Genomic DNA, 19,879 nt, shown 5'->3' with positions numbered 1-19,879 from the left:
AGGAATCAAAACAGCTTTCCTGCTCAGTGCAGTAAAGAAGGTATAAATGAACAACTTACCTGAGTTTGTGTATTAGCCACTGAAAATCAACTGCTACAGAGAGAGGCAGTACTTCTTAGAGGTAAAGATTGACATATGTTGACTATACTCTGCACTGCAAAGCTCCTATCCTCTGTTATTTATTCTACTGCATGTTCGTAAATAATCTACAGCATTTTTTATTTTCTTCACCTGTCTGTACTATCACAATAGAATATTACTGCTATGTTTTTGAGCTCTATCATTTTAATGAGAATTTTGCCTTCCGTAACCATGCAGAGTAAACTGTAGTATTTCTAAACCACTTACAATTTTACTCCAGTGTTGTATCTACACAGTGGATAAATAAAAATCCACTCACTGGATTGCCAGACCAACTCAAACAACTGCCCAGAGGATATAAAAAAAATACAATGAAATTACATGAAGTAGATATCCAACTTTCTAAGATACAGATTATTTACGCAGGAGTAAGGTCCAGGAGAACTTAGAGGTGTTTAATTTTTCCAGTTTTACAGGTACACTGCAGTATCACTAGACTGTTTATTCAAAACTTATATTAACTACTTGCTTGAACCTTACAACTTGATGATGAAAGAATATATTTTTACTTTCAAGCTCTAGTTATTAAAAAGAAGAAAAATGTCTTGGAAGTTATGAAAAATTACTTTTCTTAGGGAAAAGATTCTTATATAAACTTTCATCAAAGAACATTATAAGGAGATTACATTACTTTAAAGACATTCTGAAAGATCACCTCTGGATTTCAACAGAACACTGTTGGAATTAAAAATATATATGGGGGTTTTTAGCATCTAAATAGTTAACTTAGCTCTTGAATGGCCAAGACCAATAGAAACTCCTGGAGATCTTACCTTTGAAAGGCCAGATGATTTCTTTTTTTCCTGTTCTTAAATGAAATCATACACTAGAAGCACAATTACAAATTAAGTGTGAAGACCTACTGCTAATACTTAACAATAAAGTTTCTAGATGAGTTTAACATGAGGAAATCCCACTTTAATTTACTGCAATGTGAAGATCAATTGAGAAAATAACCAGTTCATACCAAACTATGAATAAGTAACCATACAACCCAAGTAAATTACCAATGCGTGGAATTAACAGTTAACGACTTTGTTAATTTAATGTATGATTCAGCATAAGCCAGCTTCAAGTACAGAAGCAATCAGAATCTTCACAGGTCTCAAGTTAAACAGTTCACTAATAGCCTATATCGGGACTAAAGTAGTTTGGTGAGCTGAATTCACAGTAAATCATCTTTCCTTACAACATATAACCACGAATCTGATATAGCTCCAAATGGTAAAGCACACCAGCTGGCAAAAAGAACAAATCTCCAAACCATTCTGTTTTTTTTTTAATTCCCATTTTATTCTCTTTTCAGAGTTAAGTAACAAGCTGAGCAAAGAAACAGTGAAATATGAATTGCATGACAAAGACTTACTAGAGACAGATTTTCACATTTTCTCTTTCCCAATAATGCTCAATAAGTTTTACATTCCGATCACAATTATATACAGAAATGATGACTAACAGAAACTTCAGTGGCTCTGTTTCATCCTAACAGAGTTGGTGTTGCAGACTAGCATGGAGAACTAGGGGACTGCTACTTCTTCATCTCCAGGATTGCACTTCCTGGCCCTCGGTGTTTGGCACTGCATATGTTGCAGAACTGGACAGGAGATACCTAGAAATTAAAAAGAAAACAAGAATCTCTCAGAGAGATGTATCCAAGTTAGAATGTAGGAAGATGAATGAAAAATGCCTTTCTTGACGTTACTGTCCACAGTCAGGCTGTTCCCTATAGATGCTTTCATGGCTAGGTGCTGGGATGCAATATAGTGGAACATGGTAAAGCAGGCTATTCTGGAGTCAGAGTGCAGTACACCTCACCACTCACTCCAGTTGTATTGCCACCACCCTCTGGTAAAGTGAGGTCAAGTTGCCTCCATAACAAAAAAGAAAAACACATAGTCAAAAATATCACTGATTATCTTCATAGATAAGGAGGAGAGTAAGTCAGTTGGTCGTCTCCACTGAACACTACATGTCTTGGTCACAGCTCTGTCTTTAGATAGCACTCTACAGATTTCCAACAGCTGACAACACAGCCAGAAACTGTTCATTTGATATTAAATATATGTTTATTGCCACTCCTGTGTTTAGCTCTGTGCAATGCTTTATGTATGCATTCCTTTCCTTCCAGTATGTCACCAGTAACTAAATATCATCAACAGAACTGGTTACCTAAGGCCAAGACATACTGTAGCAGTGAAGAATTTGGCTCAAATATATGCAGGTACCTGTTTGTTCATATGTACTTTAGGATATACATCATGTAATATCCATGTCACATTTAGAAAATCCCACCTGACAAGTTAACCAGTTCCACCCTTGTCCCAGCAAACTGAGAATGCTAGATAAATCTCAGAGTATTTCTCAAATAACAAAATTTGTGGTACACATTGTTTGAATAAATATTTACTAGTTGTTGGGCTTTCTTGTGCAAATGATCCAACTCATTAAGATTTCCATACTATATTTAAGTATACATGCTGTACCATATGGCAACAAGCACTTTGCTTGGTTACTTGCAGATTAACTGATTCACCACAGTTATTTTTTCAATAGATGTTCATTTTCAGAGATAGATACAGAATCAGAAAAGCTTAAATTCCATTTTCTTTGTGATTTTGTTACTATTATGATGCCTTCATTCCCAAATTCAAAGCTGGGTATATTTAGAAGCTACCTTTTTTGGTTTGTTTTCACTGAGTGGGGAGAAGATTTCCCTGATGAAGAAAAAAACATGTCCTGAACATAAAGATGATTACAAAAATATTTAAATATGATATTTAAATATTCACTCTAAAATGAGTGGGGTTTTTTTTCTTCTGTAATAATTTAGTATGCTTCACTTGAGAAAATATCATTATTTTTGTCTTTATTAAACCTACTTAAAATGAAACCTGAAACAGAATAGAATTTATAATAAAATTAAATAGGTCATACTCTCTGTATGTCTCAAAGCTGCACTGCATATTCACATCACAGAAGGTGATAAAATATTTCTCCAAGAGTGGCAACTTCTTTCTAAAGGAGATATATTTTAGTTGCAGGTGCCATGAACGCTCTTTCCGTAGTCACATACTACTACGGGGCATTACCACAAATAGTTACTGTAATGATAATGTAATTCCATGCCCTTCTCCACAGTTGACTAAAGGAAACAATTTGTCCTCCTATATTTGGCAAAGATCTCGGAGGGATTAAGCTAGTTCCTTACTGTGTTAGATACCGGCAGGCACTCTTTGTGAAACATATGTCTGCAGTGGAACACTACCACGTTGAACGACTTGGATGCATCTGGGAAAGAGAAAAGTAAATTCTTTACAACAGGGCACTGAAACAAATGATTCAGTGGCTACAGCAATATAAGCTCGTATTCCATTACGCACAGGGAACTATAAAGTAATATTTTTCTATCAAATTAATTTTCAAATTATCCTGGCTCGTTTATAGAAACTATGCAGAGTGATGCTTTCAGGTAATGTATCCCAATGGTGGAGCTGCAAAACAACTATTCTGGGGCTTAAATGCTGTATATCTTTTCAACAGAAATTTCTTCATGTCATTATGGGCTAAATCTGGGGAAGGAAAGGAGTAAACTACCACCAAATACTTCAGTCATTTTGAAGAAAAGCCAGCAAAACAATTCTTGCACTAGTGGGGAGAGAATCAGAACATCAAGCAGTTCCGGCGCCTACACTTCACACCACAATCTTGAAATTTGGCAAGAAGCTACCTAAGTGCACAATGTGTCTTTCAATTCCCACATGAATATTTTGCCCAATTAAAAGCCTACATACAACATCCACATATCCAAAGAATAATCATCTCACTCATCACCATCATCCAAATTCTATTCCTTGGCTCCCTTTCCTTCGACACACATACCTCAAAGCATTAACACATTCAGCTTTGCCAGGTTTTCTATCACCATGTGACTGTTGTGGTCTGTATGTTGGTACACGTGATTGTAGTACAGCTATCTATTTATTTCTTTATTTCTTTATGCAAAAAAAAAAAATGGTAGAAACCAGATTAAAAAGCTGTATGTGAGTCTATTGGGCTATGCACACTCAGCAAACAAAAAAAGTAGGTCCATACATACACTTTGTCATACGTATTCTTGTTTGAAGATGCCATGACAGATACTCTCCTGGTAAAACTATTTCTTATTAAGATGTTCTGTGATTATATTGGTATTTCTGAACTATAGTTGCCTTGCAGAATGTACATCTTCATAATAATATCCAGAATTTCTAGTTTCAAGAGTAACTTCAGAAGATGTTTCAAGATGACAGTTGGTTTCAAATATGAGAGCAGTGACCAAAGCTAATTTTTCCACCACTCAGACAAAAGGTGTATTCCATAAAACTTCATAATCTACAGGTTCAGCCTAAACAACAGAGTTGGACATGATCCGGTGGCAACAGCTTAGTTTTACAATTCTAATAATCTTTGGGAATATCTATGTTGATGGAATTAAAAGATGTGTTCCATTCCACGTATTTCAAAACAGGACCTAATAATTAAGTCCAAGATGAATAAGAAAGAAAATTTGGGTTTACTGCAACAAAAAAATATTCAACTTAAACTCCACTCCCATGTCAGAATTCATAGGCAAGCTTTGTGCAGGAGACTGACATTTATACAGTGATTACCAAGGAAGAATACCACACATTTCTATGAATAAAAGCAAACAGTAGTTCCTCTAAAAATAAAAATAAATAGACAACCTCTTTCTCTTCCAGAAAAGCATCCTACCTGAAGGAAGTATTGGAGACAGGCATGATTCACAAATATTCTCCTCTGGAAAAACAAAACAAAACAAACTTGTAACAGCTTTGTTAACAAACTCCATGTTTACTCTTTTATAAAGCAGGCATGAACATAATGCTGCTACAGAAATGGAGCTTGGTCTTCCAAGTATTTACTGAAAATGCCTAACAGTGCCTATTAAAAATTGAAGAGCAATACTGAAGCAGCATTTCTATTAACAGCATAAGAAACGTTTAGATGTTCTGATTCTTATGATGGCAGAACTGCAGGAATGAGGCTGTCTAGGGTCAGTGCTGCAGAGGCACAAGGCAAACTGAAAAAAGGAGCATAGGATGGATACTTGATTTCTCTGCAGCATTTTGTAGTGGAAGCTCTGATCCTCTGTCCTTCCTCCAGCTTTTGCCTCTTGATATTAATTCTTAGCTGGTGTGAATTACAGCACTGCTCACATGCATCACGAGCACCTTGCAAAATACTAACTATTTCTAAAATCTATCTTGCAGCTTTTGCCTTGGTGGTACATTATTACTATTTGACTATCCGTGTCGGCACTGAACAGCACTTTTGACCTGTACAGACAAACTGCAGGACACAATACATGACTGGCTAATAAGAGACTGTTCAAGAGGAAAAGCTGCATGCTGGATCTTTTAGCTTCTGAGATGCAAGTGCTTCCTTTGCAAAGGGAAAAGCAGCTAGCATTCTACTACACGCTACAAACACAGTACAATATTAAGGCTTTTGGGCAGCTTCCAAAGTAGATCATCATATGGTTTGGGTATATAAACCAAGTAAAAGACTTCAAAACCTTGAACATCACCACATTTCCTCTTAACCCACCGTCTACTAGAACACCCTTCATCTGAGTTCGATGCATTTTCTTCAACAAAGAAAGAGAATCAGCAACAAGTATCTTCTTGCAACCCTCGCGCAGCAAGATCTGTTGTGCAAAGAACACAAAACCACAAAATACAGTGGTTGTTAAATAAACGGCCACATCAACTATCTTGACATGTCTCCACTGGGTTTGTGCTGCCATAGAAAGCACAAGGGATGATTTAACACTTTTTAAGCTACTCTAAAGGAGTGAAAGGAGGAACCTTCTGTTACCACCACATCTAGCTAAATGAAAACCCACAAGATTAAAAAAAAAAAAAAATCAACAAAAACTCCACCTCAAAAAAGCAAATTTTAAAATATATACTACTGTCCTAAATTATGATCTTCTTCCTATAACCTTGTCTTCACAAAATACAATGGAGAGGGATATTTACAGTGTCACTTGTAATTGCTTTCCAAATCATTTCAAAACTTCTTCCACCCATATCTTTCCTGTCTACTTTAGGAAAGGCATCCAATAAGTCATAAAACCTTAGTAAACACAGCAATCCAAGTCTTTTTTTATTTTGTTTAAACGTATTTCCTGCTGAGGTGTCATTTAGTAAGCAGTCCATGCAACTAACCAAAGATCCAGAGTTCATTCCCCTTTAGCAAAAGTCTCAGCCCTCTTTCTACTAATTTAATTTTTTTCCGTTTGATTGACATGCCGTTGACTAACAAAGTCATGAAACACAAAAAGGAATACAGGGCGTCAAAATTATAGTATTATTTCACAATAAATAATGAAGCAAGTATGAAAACATGACAAACCCAAATAAGTAAATTTTTCTTCTTCCTCTTGAATTGATGTTTGGAAATTCATTTTCCAAAACAATAACTCCTCTGAAAATTGCTTTCAAAATAGGCTCTCAATCAATTTTAAGCTGAACAACTCTACCAAAAAAGAAAAAGTGGTAAAAAGAGGCAACGTCTATTCCTTTCTCCTGATTATTAGCATTACAGAAGATACTGTGCATTCTAGAATTGTGCGAGATACAACTTATGCAAATATCTAAAAAGAAATATACTAACAGAGACTACAGCCAGGTGAACACTGCCCAAAACCCTATCTTCTCACATACACATCCTGAAATAATAAGGATGCACTGCCATGAGCGATACACAGTTAAGATGGCAAATCTGAAATTCATTTAAAAAAAAAAAAAAAAAGAATAACACTTTAAACATATCAAACTGGGCACGTTAGTGGGTAAATGACATTCTCCAGTATTAGACACACTGAGCTATAAAACATTTCAGAGCATCAGAAATCAAATGCAGCTCAACAAGACAAACATTTTCATCTGTGATAATCTCAGGAACTATCCAACTATGTTCTTCCTCTTCCAGCTTTATTCAAGGGAAATGGAGAATGGTAAGTTCTGTTTTAAATACAGAAAAATGTCACTAGCTTTGAGGACATTACTATAAACTTATTTTGCAAGGACAACAGATCAGACTCTTTCAGAATGAGTATTTCTCTGATTCAAAATATTCTCAGTCAGAAAACTATATCTAAAGTATAGGTAAATAACTTAGAGCAGGTGAGGTCTTGTCTATACACTGGAGTCTTTGCAGCACAAGCAGATAAGAAATCCTATGTTTAAGTAAAGGGAGCAAAGTAAACTTGTTAAATGAGAGCAGTAGAGCAGAAATACAAGGGGAAGAAGGGAGCATGATACAAGCTGCCACCTGTCCCTTAGTGCCCTCCATGGTGTCTCAACAGCAGCTTATTCATGTTCATGAGCAAAAACCAACAATTTTTCCAGATGCTGCTCCAAGCAGCATTCATTAGACTATCACTGGGGTCCATTAGTTCAGAACCTCTGTAATGAATGTATGGATGTGAATGCCCTGAGTGGAAGAATCTCTGTTATCCATCAGAGTTACTGCAGGTTCAATGGAAGTTTAAACTGATAAGTCAACATTTGGGTAAAATGGCTAATCCCTGAAACCTAGAGGTAGTTCAATTAAATAAATTGCTTTTATATTCTAAAGCTAAGGAAAGACCTTAGAACGTCAAAATCTTTTGAAGTCCTCTAACAATTGTCATATAAGGGTGAGAAATAAGGTGTTTCTTTCTGAAAGGAGGGAGGTATTAAAATCTCTTTTAAGCTGAAAAGACACCTGTGTTTACACATTTGGAAAGTGTAACAGGATCATAACTAATTAAAAAGTGCACAAATAAGGGGATCTTTCCATCAGCCTTCTCTGCGAAATGTGTGATAGAATGCTTTAGAAACCTGGACCATGATCACATGACTAATTTTAAGAAAGGCTCCTGCATTCCTCATTCATGAATTAAGACCAACGTGTAATCAGATACCAGAAATTTAAACATTTGGGAACCTTATTGTATTTTTTTCAACTCAATTTCCAGATAACTGACTATAGAAGGCAAATACAAGGTTCAAGGCTTCAAGAAAGAAGGCCTTTGTTAAGATAAAACCATTGTACAACTGAGGAGTTTCAGCCTGAAGAACTTGTATAAAAACATCAGCAGCACTAGTTTCACTGAAAAAAATAATAGTTTGCACAGCAATACTACAATTTTCAAATAAGAGAATCACTGTCCTAACTGTGTTGGCTAAGGGATTTTTTTTTTTTTAAAGGATAACTGCACTGGTGAACTCCTAATGGAAGCAAGGCTCTGCCTAAGCCTCAGAGAATCAATATCTATGTGTGGAAACCAAATTCAAGTCACACCATCACCAACTTCTCACCTGTATGGAGGTAAAATTAAGTTTTGATTCTGTGTCTTCGATAACACTTTTAAATGCAAGCAGTAAGGATGAAAACTATTCAAATTTTGTCAGGGTATCAATATGACTAGGCTCAATTTGGTTAGCTTGCCAGAGACTTTAATTGTATTTGGTTATGTTGAGAATTTTGACTGAAGAACGGTGATTTATCTGCAATTAAATAAAAATTGTGCTAGGAATGTATCAGTTCTAAACAATAAGCAGGTTCCTCCTTATGACAACACATCTTCAGGAGTTTATAAATACAAAGGAAGCAGTCTGTGGTCTGTTTTATCTACAAATTTATGACATTAAAGAACTAGATTTCAGGAGTTAGGTATAAAATATAAAAGTTTTAGACTACACTTTCCTTGATATATACTCCTGTTAAAATTCAGACAGCTATAACTATGTGCCTGTATCTTCATAATTTTGTTGCTTATGAATGTTACTGTATAGAAACACTGAAAGCAGAATCATTTCAGTAGTAAATAAACTTTAATCATTACAATAAATCAATTATCTACTATATTTTCAAAACATTAACTGAGATAATGACAAAGAGAAAATTTTATAATAACTGACTCTCAGGAGGGAAAAAACAAACACAACCATTCACTTGGAGTACTAACCCCAGTTCAGAAAACCACTTAAATTAGTACTTAAATCTTTTCCTGTTTAGTAAAAATACATAAGCGGGTGCTCAGCTTTTAGTTTATGGCAGAACTGCATTTCATGAAGTTGGAAAATAAAAATAGATATTCTCCAAGAATAATAAGGCAGCTTAATAGATCTCTACTCACAAAACAGAGCTGTAACATCAAAGCAAAAGTAAATTAGTAGTACTTAACTGAAATACTACTTCAGCTGTACAGTAGTACTTCAGCCTAAGAATGAAGTCTCGTGTAATCTACATTTTATTTTTAGCCAGTAGAATACCTAATTGTGTCTTAGTGCCACATGTGGTTGGTTGTTAGCAAACAGACATTAACTCCTTTTCAAAGGTAAAATTACTCACATTACTTCAGAGTTGAAGTGAGCTTAGAGTAGAACATACAACGCTTGCAGTGGTTTGTCTAATGGGTGGTGATTTGTTAAAGTGAAGCAATGAGTCTGTGATATGCCAACGTTAACAGAAATTTAAATTATTCAGGGAAGGTCCCAGATTAAAAAAAAAAAAACAAGCCTACAACATTTTTTTTTTTGCATTAATAGACTTCCTGGCTGGATTCTCTAATGCACACTGTAAGCCACATATGGCATGTTTTAGCAGCCACTCAATTTGCTTCACTTGGTTTTGTTGGCACTTAAAATTGTTTTCAAAAAGAAAAAGTCCTTCAAAGATGCTGCTTTTTAGCTCCTACCCGTATTTCAAATCACATCTAATGTAAAGTATACTGCCATGGAAATTTTGGAGCATTATAGGAAATCTGCATCCGCATGCTTCCATAAGCATAAAACAATCTTATCAGGGGTTGCAAAAGGAGGCCACAATTAAAAAATGTAACAGCACAGCTGTAATGCCTTTTTAGGACCCAATGTTTTGAAAAGATCAGCACAGTTTTTGTTTTAGGTAGTGACTTACAAGCCTAGCAATAGGTTCTGACTTCACTTGTGTGCCTCCTTTATGAATCTTGGCACAAGATTTTCTTTTTTGCCTTGAAAATAGGAATAATAACATTTAAGTGCATATAGAGCTTGAGATCTGACGAGATGAAATTACAGGAAGTCCTTGCCAATGAAATCTGGATTTATGCATGAATTCAAGATGTCTGGTACATTAGGTGATACAAATCAGGAAGTTTTTTACCAACATCCAAAGAGCTGTGCCAGGCCAGAATAGAGTATGCAGACTTCTCACCATGAATCTACACAAAATAATGTGAAGGTGTAACCAAGCGTCACACAAACATACCAAAGCTAGCTTTAAAACAGCTAATCTGAAGCAGCAGTGACAATGAAGCTAGAGCAGAATTGTCCAGAGCAATGACAGGCTGGTCAGGCATTTACCTGAAGTCCCAACCATGTCCTGAAACACACACAGAATGCAGAAACAGTCCTGCTATAAAAAATTGAGTTTGCCAATCTAAGGCTACTTAGGTGAGTCCCCAAAAGCTATGACTACACCTCTAAATCTCAGTGTAGACACACCATCTGTTCATAAACAGTGCACTTCACACTGCCTTTATATTCAGGAACAGCCTTATTTTAAGCTATAGCTTACATTTCTCTTAAGAAAAAGTCCCCATTTTTTTTCTACTACATTTTTTTTTCTGTCATACAAGCAAGCTAAGCACAAATTATATTAAGATTCCCTAATTTCCATTATTCCTACGAGATCTAAATTTTAGCCCTAGAGCTATCCAAATCTACTTCAAAACGAATTAATTTGAAATGCATGAAGCACTTCAATGCTAACAGCAAATGATTTTAGATATCGCTCTGAAAGTTAAATACATCCTTTTAATCCCAAAGTAATTTTGTTAAAAGGTATTTGAAGACAAAATGATTCTTCTCTCCCCAAAACGTGACCAAATGATGTCATCAGACATGTCTGAAGCCACTCAATATACTTTATGTATGTGTAAAGCTGCAGCTATGCACATAGCACTTTCTCAGTCTGTCTACAGACACTCAAAAAAATTGCATTTCGAGTCTAACCGAATGCAGAAACAGTAGGATCAGTGGTGCAAGCAGCAGGGTACTGGCAGCAGCAAGATTAACAAGCAACTGTTTAAATGCAGCATGCTATTTACTTAGTATTATTTTGGAAGGATATTAGTATCTCATGAAGTCAATTAAAAACTGGAAGTAATGTTACAACATGCATTAGATGCAAACATGTAGCTGTTTATCTGAGGTATCACCTTGCACATAACAAGTATCAAGAGAAGACAGCATGTAAAATGCTTCTTTGAATTATTGAAAGTCATAATTTAAAGCTCGTATGATAATAAAATAATGGAAAAATATGGAAAGGCTTAAATGCTAACTTTTTAAAAGGCTTTCTGACATCACTGAATGCTGTAGCAGATATACACTTTATCTGGCCTCGTAAGAGACCAACTGTGACCTCACTGAAAACTGTCAAGCCCATCTATTTGCTACGGATGTCCAAAGACTAATAGCAGGTGGGAAACAAATGTTTATGAGCTTCAGAAAATCGGAGTTTCAGCCTCCATACTCACACTGGAAGCATTCTAACTGTTCGGTATGCTGTGTCTCTCAGTAGTAAGGTGAAGAGCAGCGTCCCAGAGAACTCAAGTTTGGGTCTCCTTTGGTAGAATGGAGATTTTAAGTATGCAATGAAACTCCCTCTGTTGCTACTTCTAGGAATATAGAAGCACACACGGCTTCTAAGTTCTTACAAACATGCATCAGTAACCAGCCATGTAGGGAAATGCACATATCTGTAAAATTATGCTGGGACAAGAACTCTCATAATCCAATAAGCAGAGCTTTTTTTTTTTTCCCACCTTTTTTTTTTTTTAATGCATAGGTATCAACACATTCTGCAAAACAGACATGAAGTTTTAAAAGTTTACCTTCCTTTAATTAGTATGGCACTTTACATACAGCTGTAAGATCCGGTGAATGTTTAAGTGAGTGAATGCTGTGTTCTGCCTCCTTGTATAGGAAACAGAATGAAAGGAGCTGGTCATGAGACTTTCCAATACTGGACAGTTGGGTATTATAAAATAGTCAAAATCACCCAAGATCCTTACCAGTTCTACTCACCCACTAGTCTTATGACAGCACGGGAGAGATTTAGATGTGCTAGAAGCCATCAAGAGAAGAGACTATTTGTCTTGACAAATTTCTACCCTTTTTCTCATAGTATTGTACCAACTCACAGCATCAATGACAACATGTCTGAACAAAATCAACAAACGTTCATGTCAGCCATTCCTTGTGCTGTTTAGTAGCAAAGCTATTTGCTGTCTCTCTGAAAAGGAGTATCAGAAGAAGAATGCAACATTTACCTGCAAGTTGTAGTCCTGAAGAATTTTCACTAGGGAATCTCTCAAATTAGGAATCTCCATGCCTTCCTTAATGCGGTGGATCAAAAGAATGGGATCCACATGGGTTCCAATGTTATTCAACAAACCAGTAATAAAAGCTGTGAAAATCAAGAGACAAAGAAATTAAGAAAAAAAATCCAGCAAAATATCTGATTAAGAGATGCTTTGGTGACAAGCTACATGCTTTGGCTGATTCTGTGACAGTTTTCCATTAAGAGATAACACTAAGCCTCTTTATATAGCCTTCATATGTCTCTTGCGACTCTATTTACTCTTATACAGGCCTTTGGCTAAGAGAAGAAGATACAGTTTGGCAATTCCCAGATCTAGGATATGTAGAAAAGGGGTAACAGACCATCCATCACGAAGCCACAATAACACAATTCAACTCAATTCAATAGAAGGGCACTCAAGAAAACAGAGCCAGAAAATTAACTGCATGATGCCACTACTCCATTTCCAATTCCAGGGTTTATAAACAAATTTTCAAGCACTTAACCTAACTGGAATGTTTTTCTAAACAGTGGTGAGTGACACAAAAAATTCTTTTGCTTTTTGAATTGCACCTGGTTAAACAAAATACTAGAAGGATGAACCTCAAAGCTGTGTGTTTTCTTCAACCCTCAAGACTGAGAAATATCACTGGAGTTATGGAGCTCTGCATATGGGCAGCTGGACCTGAAAGAATTCTATATTCTTTGAATTCCATCTGCTGTAAAGATGTCACTGGCTGTAGCATCTTCTTTAGTGATTAAATGCACTGAAGTATGGGTAACTTGAAAATACCATTCTTTTAAAGAAATGACAGATTTTGCTTGTTTCTTCCTGTCAGAATTAGTGGACAAGAGATTAAGACACGTATTTTGACACTAATTCTACAAGATATTAAATCCTTTGGAAAAGAGATGCCAAGAGAAACTTTCAAGCCATGATTTAAAGCCCCTGAGTGGTTGAGCTACTTGAGTAGCTCTTCAGATAACGGATGAAAGGCAAAATGCATTTGTTATTACAGATCTTACCTTTGTGGCACAAAACCAAAACTAATTACTTATTCTGCTGAGAGGCAGAAAGGTGTAGGTTCTTCATTTTCAGAATTTTAACGGGAAGCAACTGCAATAAGCATACTACACAACATCCTCATCAAGCCTGCAGACTGTTTTGAGGCTGTCTAAAAGGAAAGCCTCATTCAGACAAATTAAAAGCACCATTCTCCCTTTAATTTGTCACTAAGGACAAAGCTTAGTCAAATATTTAATCCCCAAGTACTCATTCTGTAGCATGCCCACATGCTACCTTACTGGAAGTTTTAATGCACAGGACAGCTGTGTTGTGCTCTACAAACCTGAACACCTGCCTGGCCATCCCTAAACACTTTCTCTAACATGCATGGGGATAATTCAATCCTTTAATTGCAACAGAATCCCACAAAAAATACACATACAAGGCTTCTGAGAAACTATCCTGCTTACGTGGTTTGTCAATGGAATATAAAATGAGGTCTTCCCAAAGTTCTCCATCATCTTGTTCCTTGGCAAATTCAATAGCTTTATCTACATCTTGCAATTCTTCCATAATCATCTTCAAGGCACTGCGGCTATTTCCCATTCTGCCTAAAAGGAAAAAATAAGTAAAGAGATTATAAATCCTAAAAGTTTATCGATACTCAGTACTTTAAGAGCTCTTTCAATATGAATTTTGCAAGTGTGAAGTTGCATCAGACTAATTCAACCAAGACCAAATCTAATTTACTTTGATGTAGGAATGCAAATCCAGAGCATTGAGTATAACTTGAACAAACGCTTCGAGCGCTTTGCTGGACTGGGACCTGGAGCCTTTCTTAAGGATGTGTTGGTCATATTAGGTGTTCTGAACTGCAGCAACATCTAATGTAAGGGGGAATGTGTGTATGTTTATGTATTAAAATATGACATGAAATTCCCTTTTAGAGCCCACATGGACACTCTTAATTTGCAGTAAGTATAGCACAGCTTACACCCAAGGAAAATTCAAGGAAGACCAAAGAAATCACAGAAACATTGAACTATTCTTCAAATAAACCTGTGAGAAATTACTACACTACTCTGAAACAGTTTACGAAACATTTGTCTTACTAAAATAAAGATTAACTGAAAAATGCTTTCTATTTCGTTCATGACTAATGCGTGAACATATATAGAAATCTTAGTCTTACAATGCCTCCCATTCAGAGGTAAATTCCTGCTGAGGGGCTTAATTTGCAATTAATTTTACTAAAAAAAGAAAAATAAGAATAAAATAGAAAAAAAAAAAAAAGAGGCAACATAAGCAAACCTTCCACTCCAGCAAAATATAACATCCTGAGATGTATTCTGAATACAACTTCTTTTTATTTCCCCTCACTCTTCAAACTGACAGTATTACCCTTCTCTTCAAGACTGTCTGAAAAATGCCTCCCTACACTAACCTGTACTGCATAGCGCTGCAACACCTCTGAACCCACAGAAAAATACTAAATCAGAAATGCAGTAACATAATATATGAAGTTAAGACATCACTTGCATAACTCCAGTGCTTTTGCTTATTTTTAAATAAATAAATTTTGTTATTTGGTCCTAGCGACTGTATACCAACCCTGCCTCTGGGAAAGTGTGCTAAACATCAGGCAATATATTATATATTTTCACAGCATGAACTCTGACAAGATTTAAAGCATACTGTAATTTATCACACTGAGTGCTACTTACTCAAAAGGTAGACTGTTTCTTCCACAAAGTTCCTCTGTTGGCAGATCTCAAGAGCCTTGAATTTAAGGGAAGGGAGGAGGGAAAGAGAATACAGGGAACCATGTAACATGATATTTTATTGATCACAAATGCTGCAAGAGGCTTAAAGACACTTTTCCATGGAGTGTCTCTCATTTTGACAAGAGTACAGCTCCATTCATAGGTACTATCAGGTCTTCTGGGATTAATTAAGAGGAGAAATTCTATGGCTTCGTTTTTTATTTTTTGTACAAGATGAAATGTCTGGGGACAGGACAGGTATTTCAGTCTGGATTATGCCAATCTCTGCCCTTAAAATCTGTTGGCAACTTCTTTCTCCTGCTTCAAAATTTGGTTAATCTAAAAGCATTTAAGGTTATCTGCTGTCAAGACTTGCTTCCTGTGGCTGGAATTATGAGGCCTCTAGTGATGGAGTCTACTTGATATTCACTCATAATGGCACCATGTAGTTCTCCTTGGGGTGAACAGAATATTTTTGGGAAGTGAAGAGTGCCCTTCAAATTTTGTACCAGTGATCTCCAAGGAGATAAAAAATAAGTGAAAAAAAAATTTGAAAAAAATAATCCAACCCAAGTACGAAAGAATAAGAAGGAAGCATTTCTTGTAAATTTGGTTTAAAAACTCAAGGGCTAAATACCATGAGGAGTTAATGAATATGTGTGCACTTGATAAACACTGAGCAAAATTACTGAACTGCTTACCAATAAGTTTTTAGTGATAGAAAACTGTCAGGGCTGGTATGCCATAAACAATGCTATGTCTGTTTCCAATGTGGAAGCAGAAAGCAAGATTCATGGCACTCCTGTGAAGACAACGGGTCACCTATAAATATCTTCACATCTGGAAATCAAAACTATAAATGCATAAGACACAATGACAGCTAAAGATGTAGGTAGGAATTAACTTTTCCTTCCATTCTCAAATTAATTCAAATAGGTTACTATGGAGATCAGAGATATGGAAAATGAATTTCTGAGTAGGGGTGAGCAAATACTTCAGGGGAATGAATGTATGAATAATACCAATGAATTATAAACACAGCTGACAGCCTTTTTTCCTCTCCACTTAGAAGTTAAACTACAAAGTACCAGGTATTCAGTAGTTCTGAATTTCTGTTTAACGACTGTCATGCTCCCTCTAGAGGAAAAAAGGGACCATTCACTCGTCTTTTTTAGGGGAGACGTTATTGCTCACTATAACTACTTGAAAGGAGGTTGTAAAGAGGAAGGAGCTGGTCTCTTCTCCTAAGTGACAGGGCACAGGACAAGGGGGAATGGCCTCAAGCTCTGCCAGGGGAGGTTCAGGCTGGACATCAGAAAAAAAAATTTCACGGAAAGGATCACTGGACACTGGCAGAGGCTGCCCAGGGAGGTGGTTGAGTCACCATCCTTGGAGGTGTTTAAAGGACGGGTGGATGATGTGCTGAGGGGCATGGGTTAGTGCTTGATAGGAATGGTTGGACTCCATGATCCTGAGGGTCTTTTCAAACCTAGTGATTCTGTGATTCAGTTCATCTAAAACATTTGCCAAACTGCACTTGAATTAAAAGTGGTGTACTTTTAAACAATAAGAAATATTTCTACCTGTCAGATTAATAATTTCTTTAAAGCAATAGTAAGCATGAGTTTGTTCAAATATTTGTTCAAATTTATACACTGCACTGGAATCTGACTAACAGGAACTGAAAATACTGGTACCTGGAAAATTCTTGGTCCACTTTTATTTCCTTAGAACAAAGATTTGCACATGGCAAAAAGTATTACTGTATGATAATTATGTTTAGAAATATAATTACAGAAGTAGAAGTGAGAGTAAATTTAACTAAGTTTTATACAGTGTTGGTATTTTTCCTCTCTTCCTTAGCTTCTTTCTGAAATATATTAACATTTCACATAAGGATGGAATGACACTTCTTCTAACATCCTTTTCTCCCATTTCAGTGATTATTGCACCACGCCTTCCAAAGGCTCACGGCTCTTTTACATATTCTTGCTCACAGCCTATAACTTCTGCAAAGCAGTGCCAGCAATGGGTTTGCATCATTTATATAAAGCACTTTTCTGCACTGCCCATCACTGAACACAGGTGGCAAGATCTGCAATAACTAAAGGTAATTTGCGAGGCAGGTATGATTTTATAGATAAAGCCATGATCACGGAAATAATACGTAAGGCAAAAACTAAGAGAGAATTGGAGAGTTAAAACCAAATAAGCCACCATGATAGACAAAAGTCTCTGGCTGGAAACTTCTCAGGCTCATTGCCTAAAAAAGACCACTGAGACAACCCAGTTTCATGTGACAATTCCAACAAAGACCAAGTCTGCAACTCTAAAAAAGTATTTCCCAGAGTTTCCTGCTGTTGCACAGGAACGTTGACAAATCCATGCAAAATAAGAGAGGTGCCAGGAACAATACTAGTTATCATTAGACTGTCAACCATGTAAAATGCAATATTCGATATTATATGGAAAACTACTCCACTGGTGTCATCATTGTAATTATACCCAGAGAAGCATCCTTTCACAAAGTCTGCTCTGCTTGGCCATTAAAACAACAAATACAAATAATAAAATACTGACCCAACTAAAGAGAAAAACTTAAAATTTCCATTTATTCACTTTAAGTCAATCAAGGGAAAAAAAACCCCAAGGCTTCCCTTTATTTATTATTTTAACAAGGAAGTGAAAGGAAGGAAAACACAAAAAGGTTAAAGAAAGTGGAAACAAGGTCCTCTGTAAAACCCCAAGTCTACTAGCAGAAGTACAAAGACAAAATACTTCCAGCTCTGCTAGCTGAGTGACAGTTACATTGTGTATATTATTTGGAAACAACTTAGGACCTGAGAATACACAGCTAGAAAAAATCGAGTTACAGCTACTCATTTTTCAAGACCTAACACCGACTACTCCTAGATTTGGCAAAATGATGTTGATTTCCTGCAACAACCACCTGCTGTTCAGTCAGAAACTGATGTGTCAATATGCTATAGGTATGCATCAAGTGTGAATTCAGAACTTCTGCATTAAAAATTTACCAATTCCTGCCCTGTGAGCTGAGAGGAAGGATCTCTCCTTTTGGCAGTAGAGGGCAGTACCAGACTCGGTTACAAATTCATCACCATACAAGCTACAGGCATACAAATCGAGAATCTGTCCTTAGATTTTGGGTGCTTACCTTCTCTAGTGGACAGTGCGTGCTGTCTCTGAGAAATGGTAGTAAATTTGGACGATCATATTCAGCATAAAGGCTGATCTGTTTCTCATGATATCGCTGGCCTTTATGGTGGTCTCTTTTGAAAAGCTTGTGCAAATACTAGGGATCAAAAAAGAGAATATAAACTCAAATGCAGTTATATACTTTTATTCATTCTTCAGTAATAAAAAGCTCCTCCTGATTTTCTCAGGAATGTGCTGACACATACTAAAAGGCATAGAGATTAAATTCTGGTACAAAAGACTAACTTTACATTTTTTATGAAGTGCCCTCGTCAGAGCAATCTCCAAAACCAGCTCTGTAAAACAGGTTTTCAGCAACACTTAAGTAACTGCCCTTTAACCTTCAAGGAAACTACTGGATTTTGAATTTTATGAAAAATATGTCAAATGAAACATTCTGGCTATTTAGATATGCCTGACCATTACAGATAACTATACATCAAGTTTTACCACATGAAATGTTTTAACCAAAACACTGTGGAAGTACAGATACTGTGGCAAAGCTCCCTCCTCTCCTCCCTTGTTGAGCACGGAAAAGCCTTAAGAATAAACATGAGGGTCACTTTTATTCAAAGGGGAGGAGGCTTCACACTTTGAAACTGATGCATCCCTTCCATAAAATCATAGTCAGTCATCTTTACAAAGTTCTGAGGCTGTGGGTCTCACACTTTATAGAGCTGTTTCCTATATCAGATCTCTAACACATAAACCTGCCCTCCACCAGATCGATGCCCTGCACCCCACATGTGTACAGCAGCAAGTCAAACTTCCCTCCCTAATATGGCCCAAGCCCATGGTCACATGTTATGTATTCCAATAACAGCACCTTCAAGCCAAATAGATGCTTTTGGAATAGCAACATGGAGCTATAGCCTTAGTGTTATTGTCATTCTGCACAAGAGCAATCCTGCAGCATATGGAAGTTACAGCTCCAGAAAGACAAGCACTTCACTGTCTCTGTGGATTGGCAAAACATGCTTCAGAGCCGCACCCACCATCCAAGCCCATTTTTGTGTAGAGAAAGAAGATGTATACAAGCAAGAAATAATTGACCAGAGAAGACAAGTGTCTGGAATGCCTTAAGGAGCACCTGATGGTACATTAACAAGTAAGCAGTATGTTTTCAAGTTCTTACAAGAAAACATTTTACATTTATTTTACTATTGTAAAAATGCTACGGCCATACTAGAATCATAGAAAGGTTTGAGTTGGAAGTGACCTTAAAGATCATATGATTCCAACCCCCCCTACCATGTTAAAAACTGGATTAGCAAACAGCCACTTTGGCTCTGATGATTTGTAACATTTTAGTGTCATGTTCACTTCAACAAGATAAACACATCTGTAAAGT

At 36.5% G+C, this 19,879-nt stretch overlaps 1 protein-coding gene across 2 annotated transcripts in view; it reads right to left on the bottom strand.

Moving 5' to 3' along the window:
- Nucleotides 1-1,407: 1,407 nt before the first annotated feature.
- VPS41 (VPS41 subunit of HOPS complex) overlaps nucleotides 1,408-19,879 on the bottom strand; it is a 101,634-nt gene continuing 83,162 nt past the window's right edge. For both annotated transcript variants that reach the window (XM_069859794.1, XM_069859795.1), the window contains exons 22-29: nucleotides 18,488-18,625; nucleotides 15,274-15,328; nucleotides 14,020-14,160; nucleotides 12,512-12,648; nucleotides 5,749-5,848; nucleotides 4,894-4,938; nucleotides 3,350-3,429; nucleotides 1,408-1,750 (exon numbers count right to left, since the gene is read on the bottom strand). In XM_069859794.1, coding sequence (XP_069715895.1) covers nucleotides 1,670-1,750; nucleotides 3,350-3,429; nucleotides 4,894-4,938; nucleotides 5,749-5,848; nucleotides 12,512-12,648; nucleotides 14,020-14,160; nucleotides 15,274-15,328; nucleotides 18,488-18,625 — 777 coding nt within the window. In that variant the 3' untranslated portion in view covers nucleotides 1,408-1,669. The remainder of the gene's footprint in view (nucleotides 1,751-3,349; nucleotides 3,430-4,893; nucleotides 4,939-5,748; nucleotides 5,849-12,511; nucleotides 12,649-14,019; nucleotides 14,161-15,273; nucleotides 15,329-18,487; nucleotides 18,626-19,879) is intronic.

This window comes from Phaenicophaeus curvirostris, chromosome 6 (genome assembly GCF_032191515.1).
Source record: "Phaenicophaeus curvirostris isolate KB17595 chromosome 6, BPBGC_Pcur_1.0, whole genome shotgun sequence".
In the NCBI taxonomy this organism is placed as follows: domain Eukaryota; kingdom Metazoa; phylum Chordata; class Aves; order Cuculiformes; family Cuculidae; genus Phaenicophaeus; species Phaenicophaeus curvirostris.
This window is presented reverse-complemented; position numbering and strand designations above follow the sequence as displayed.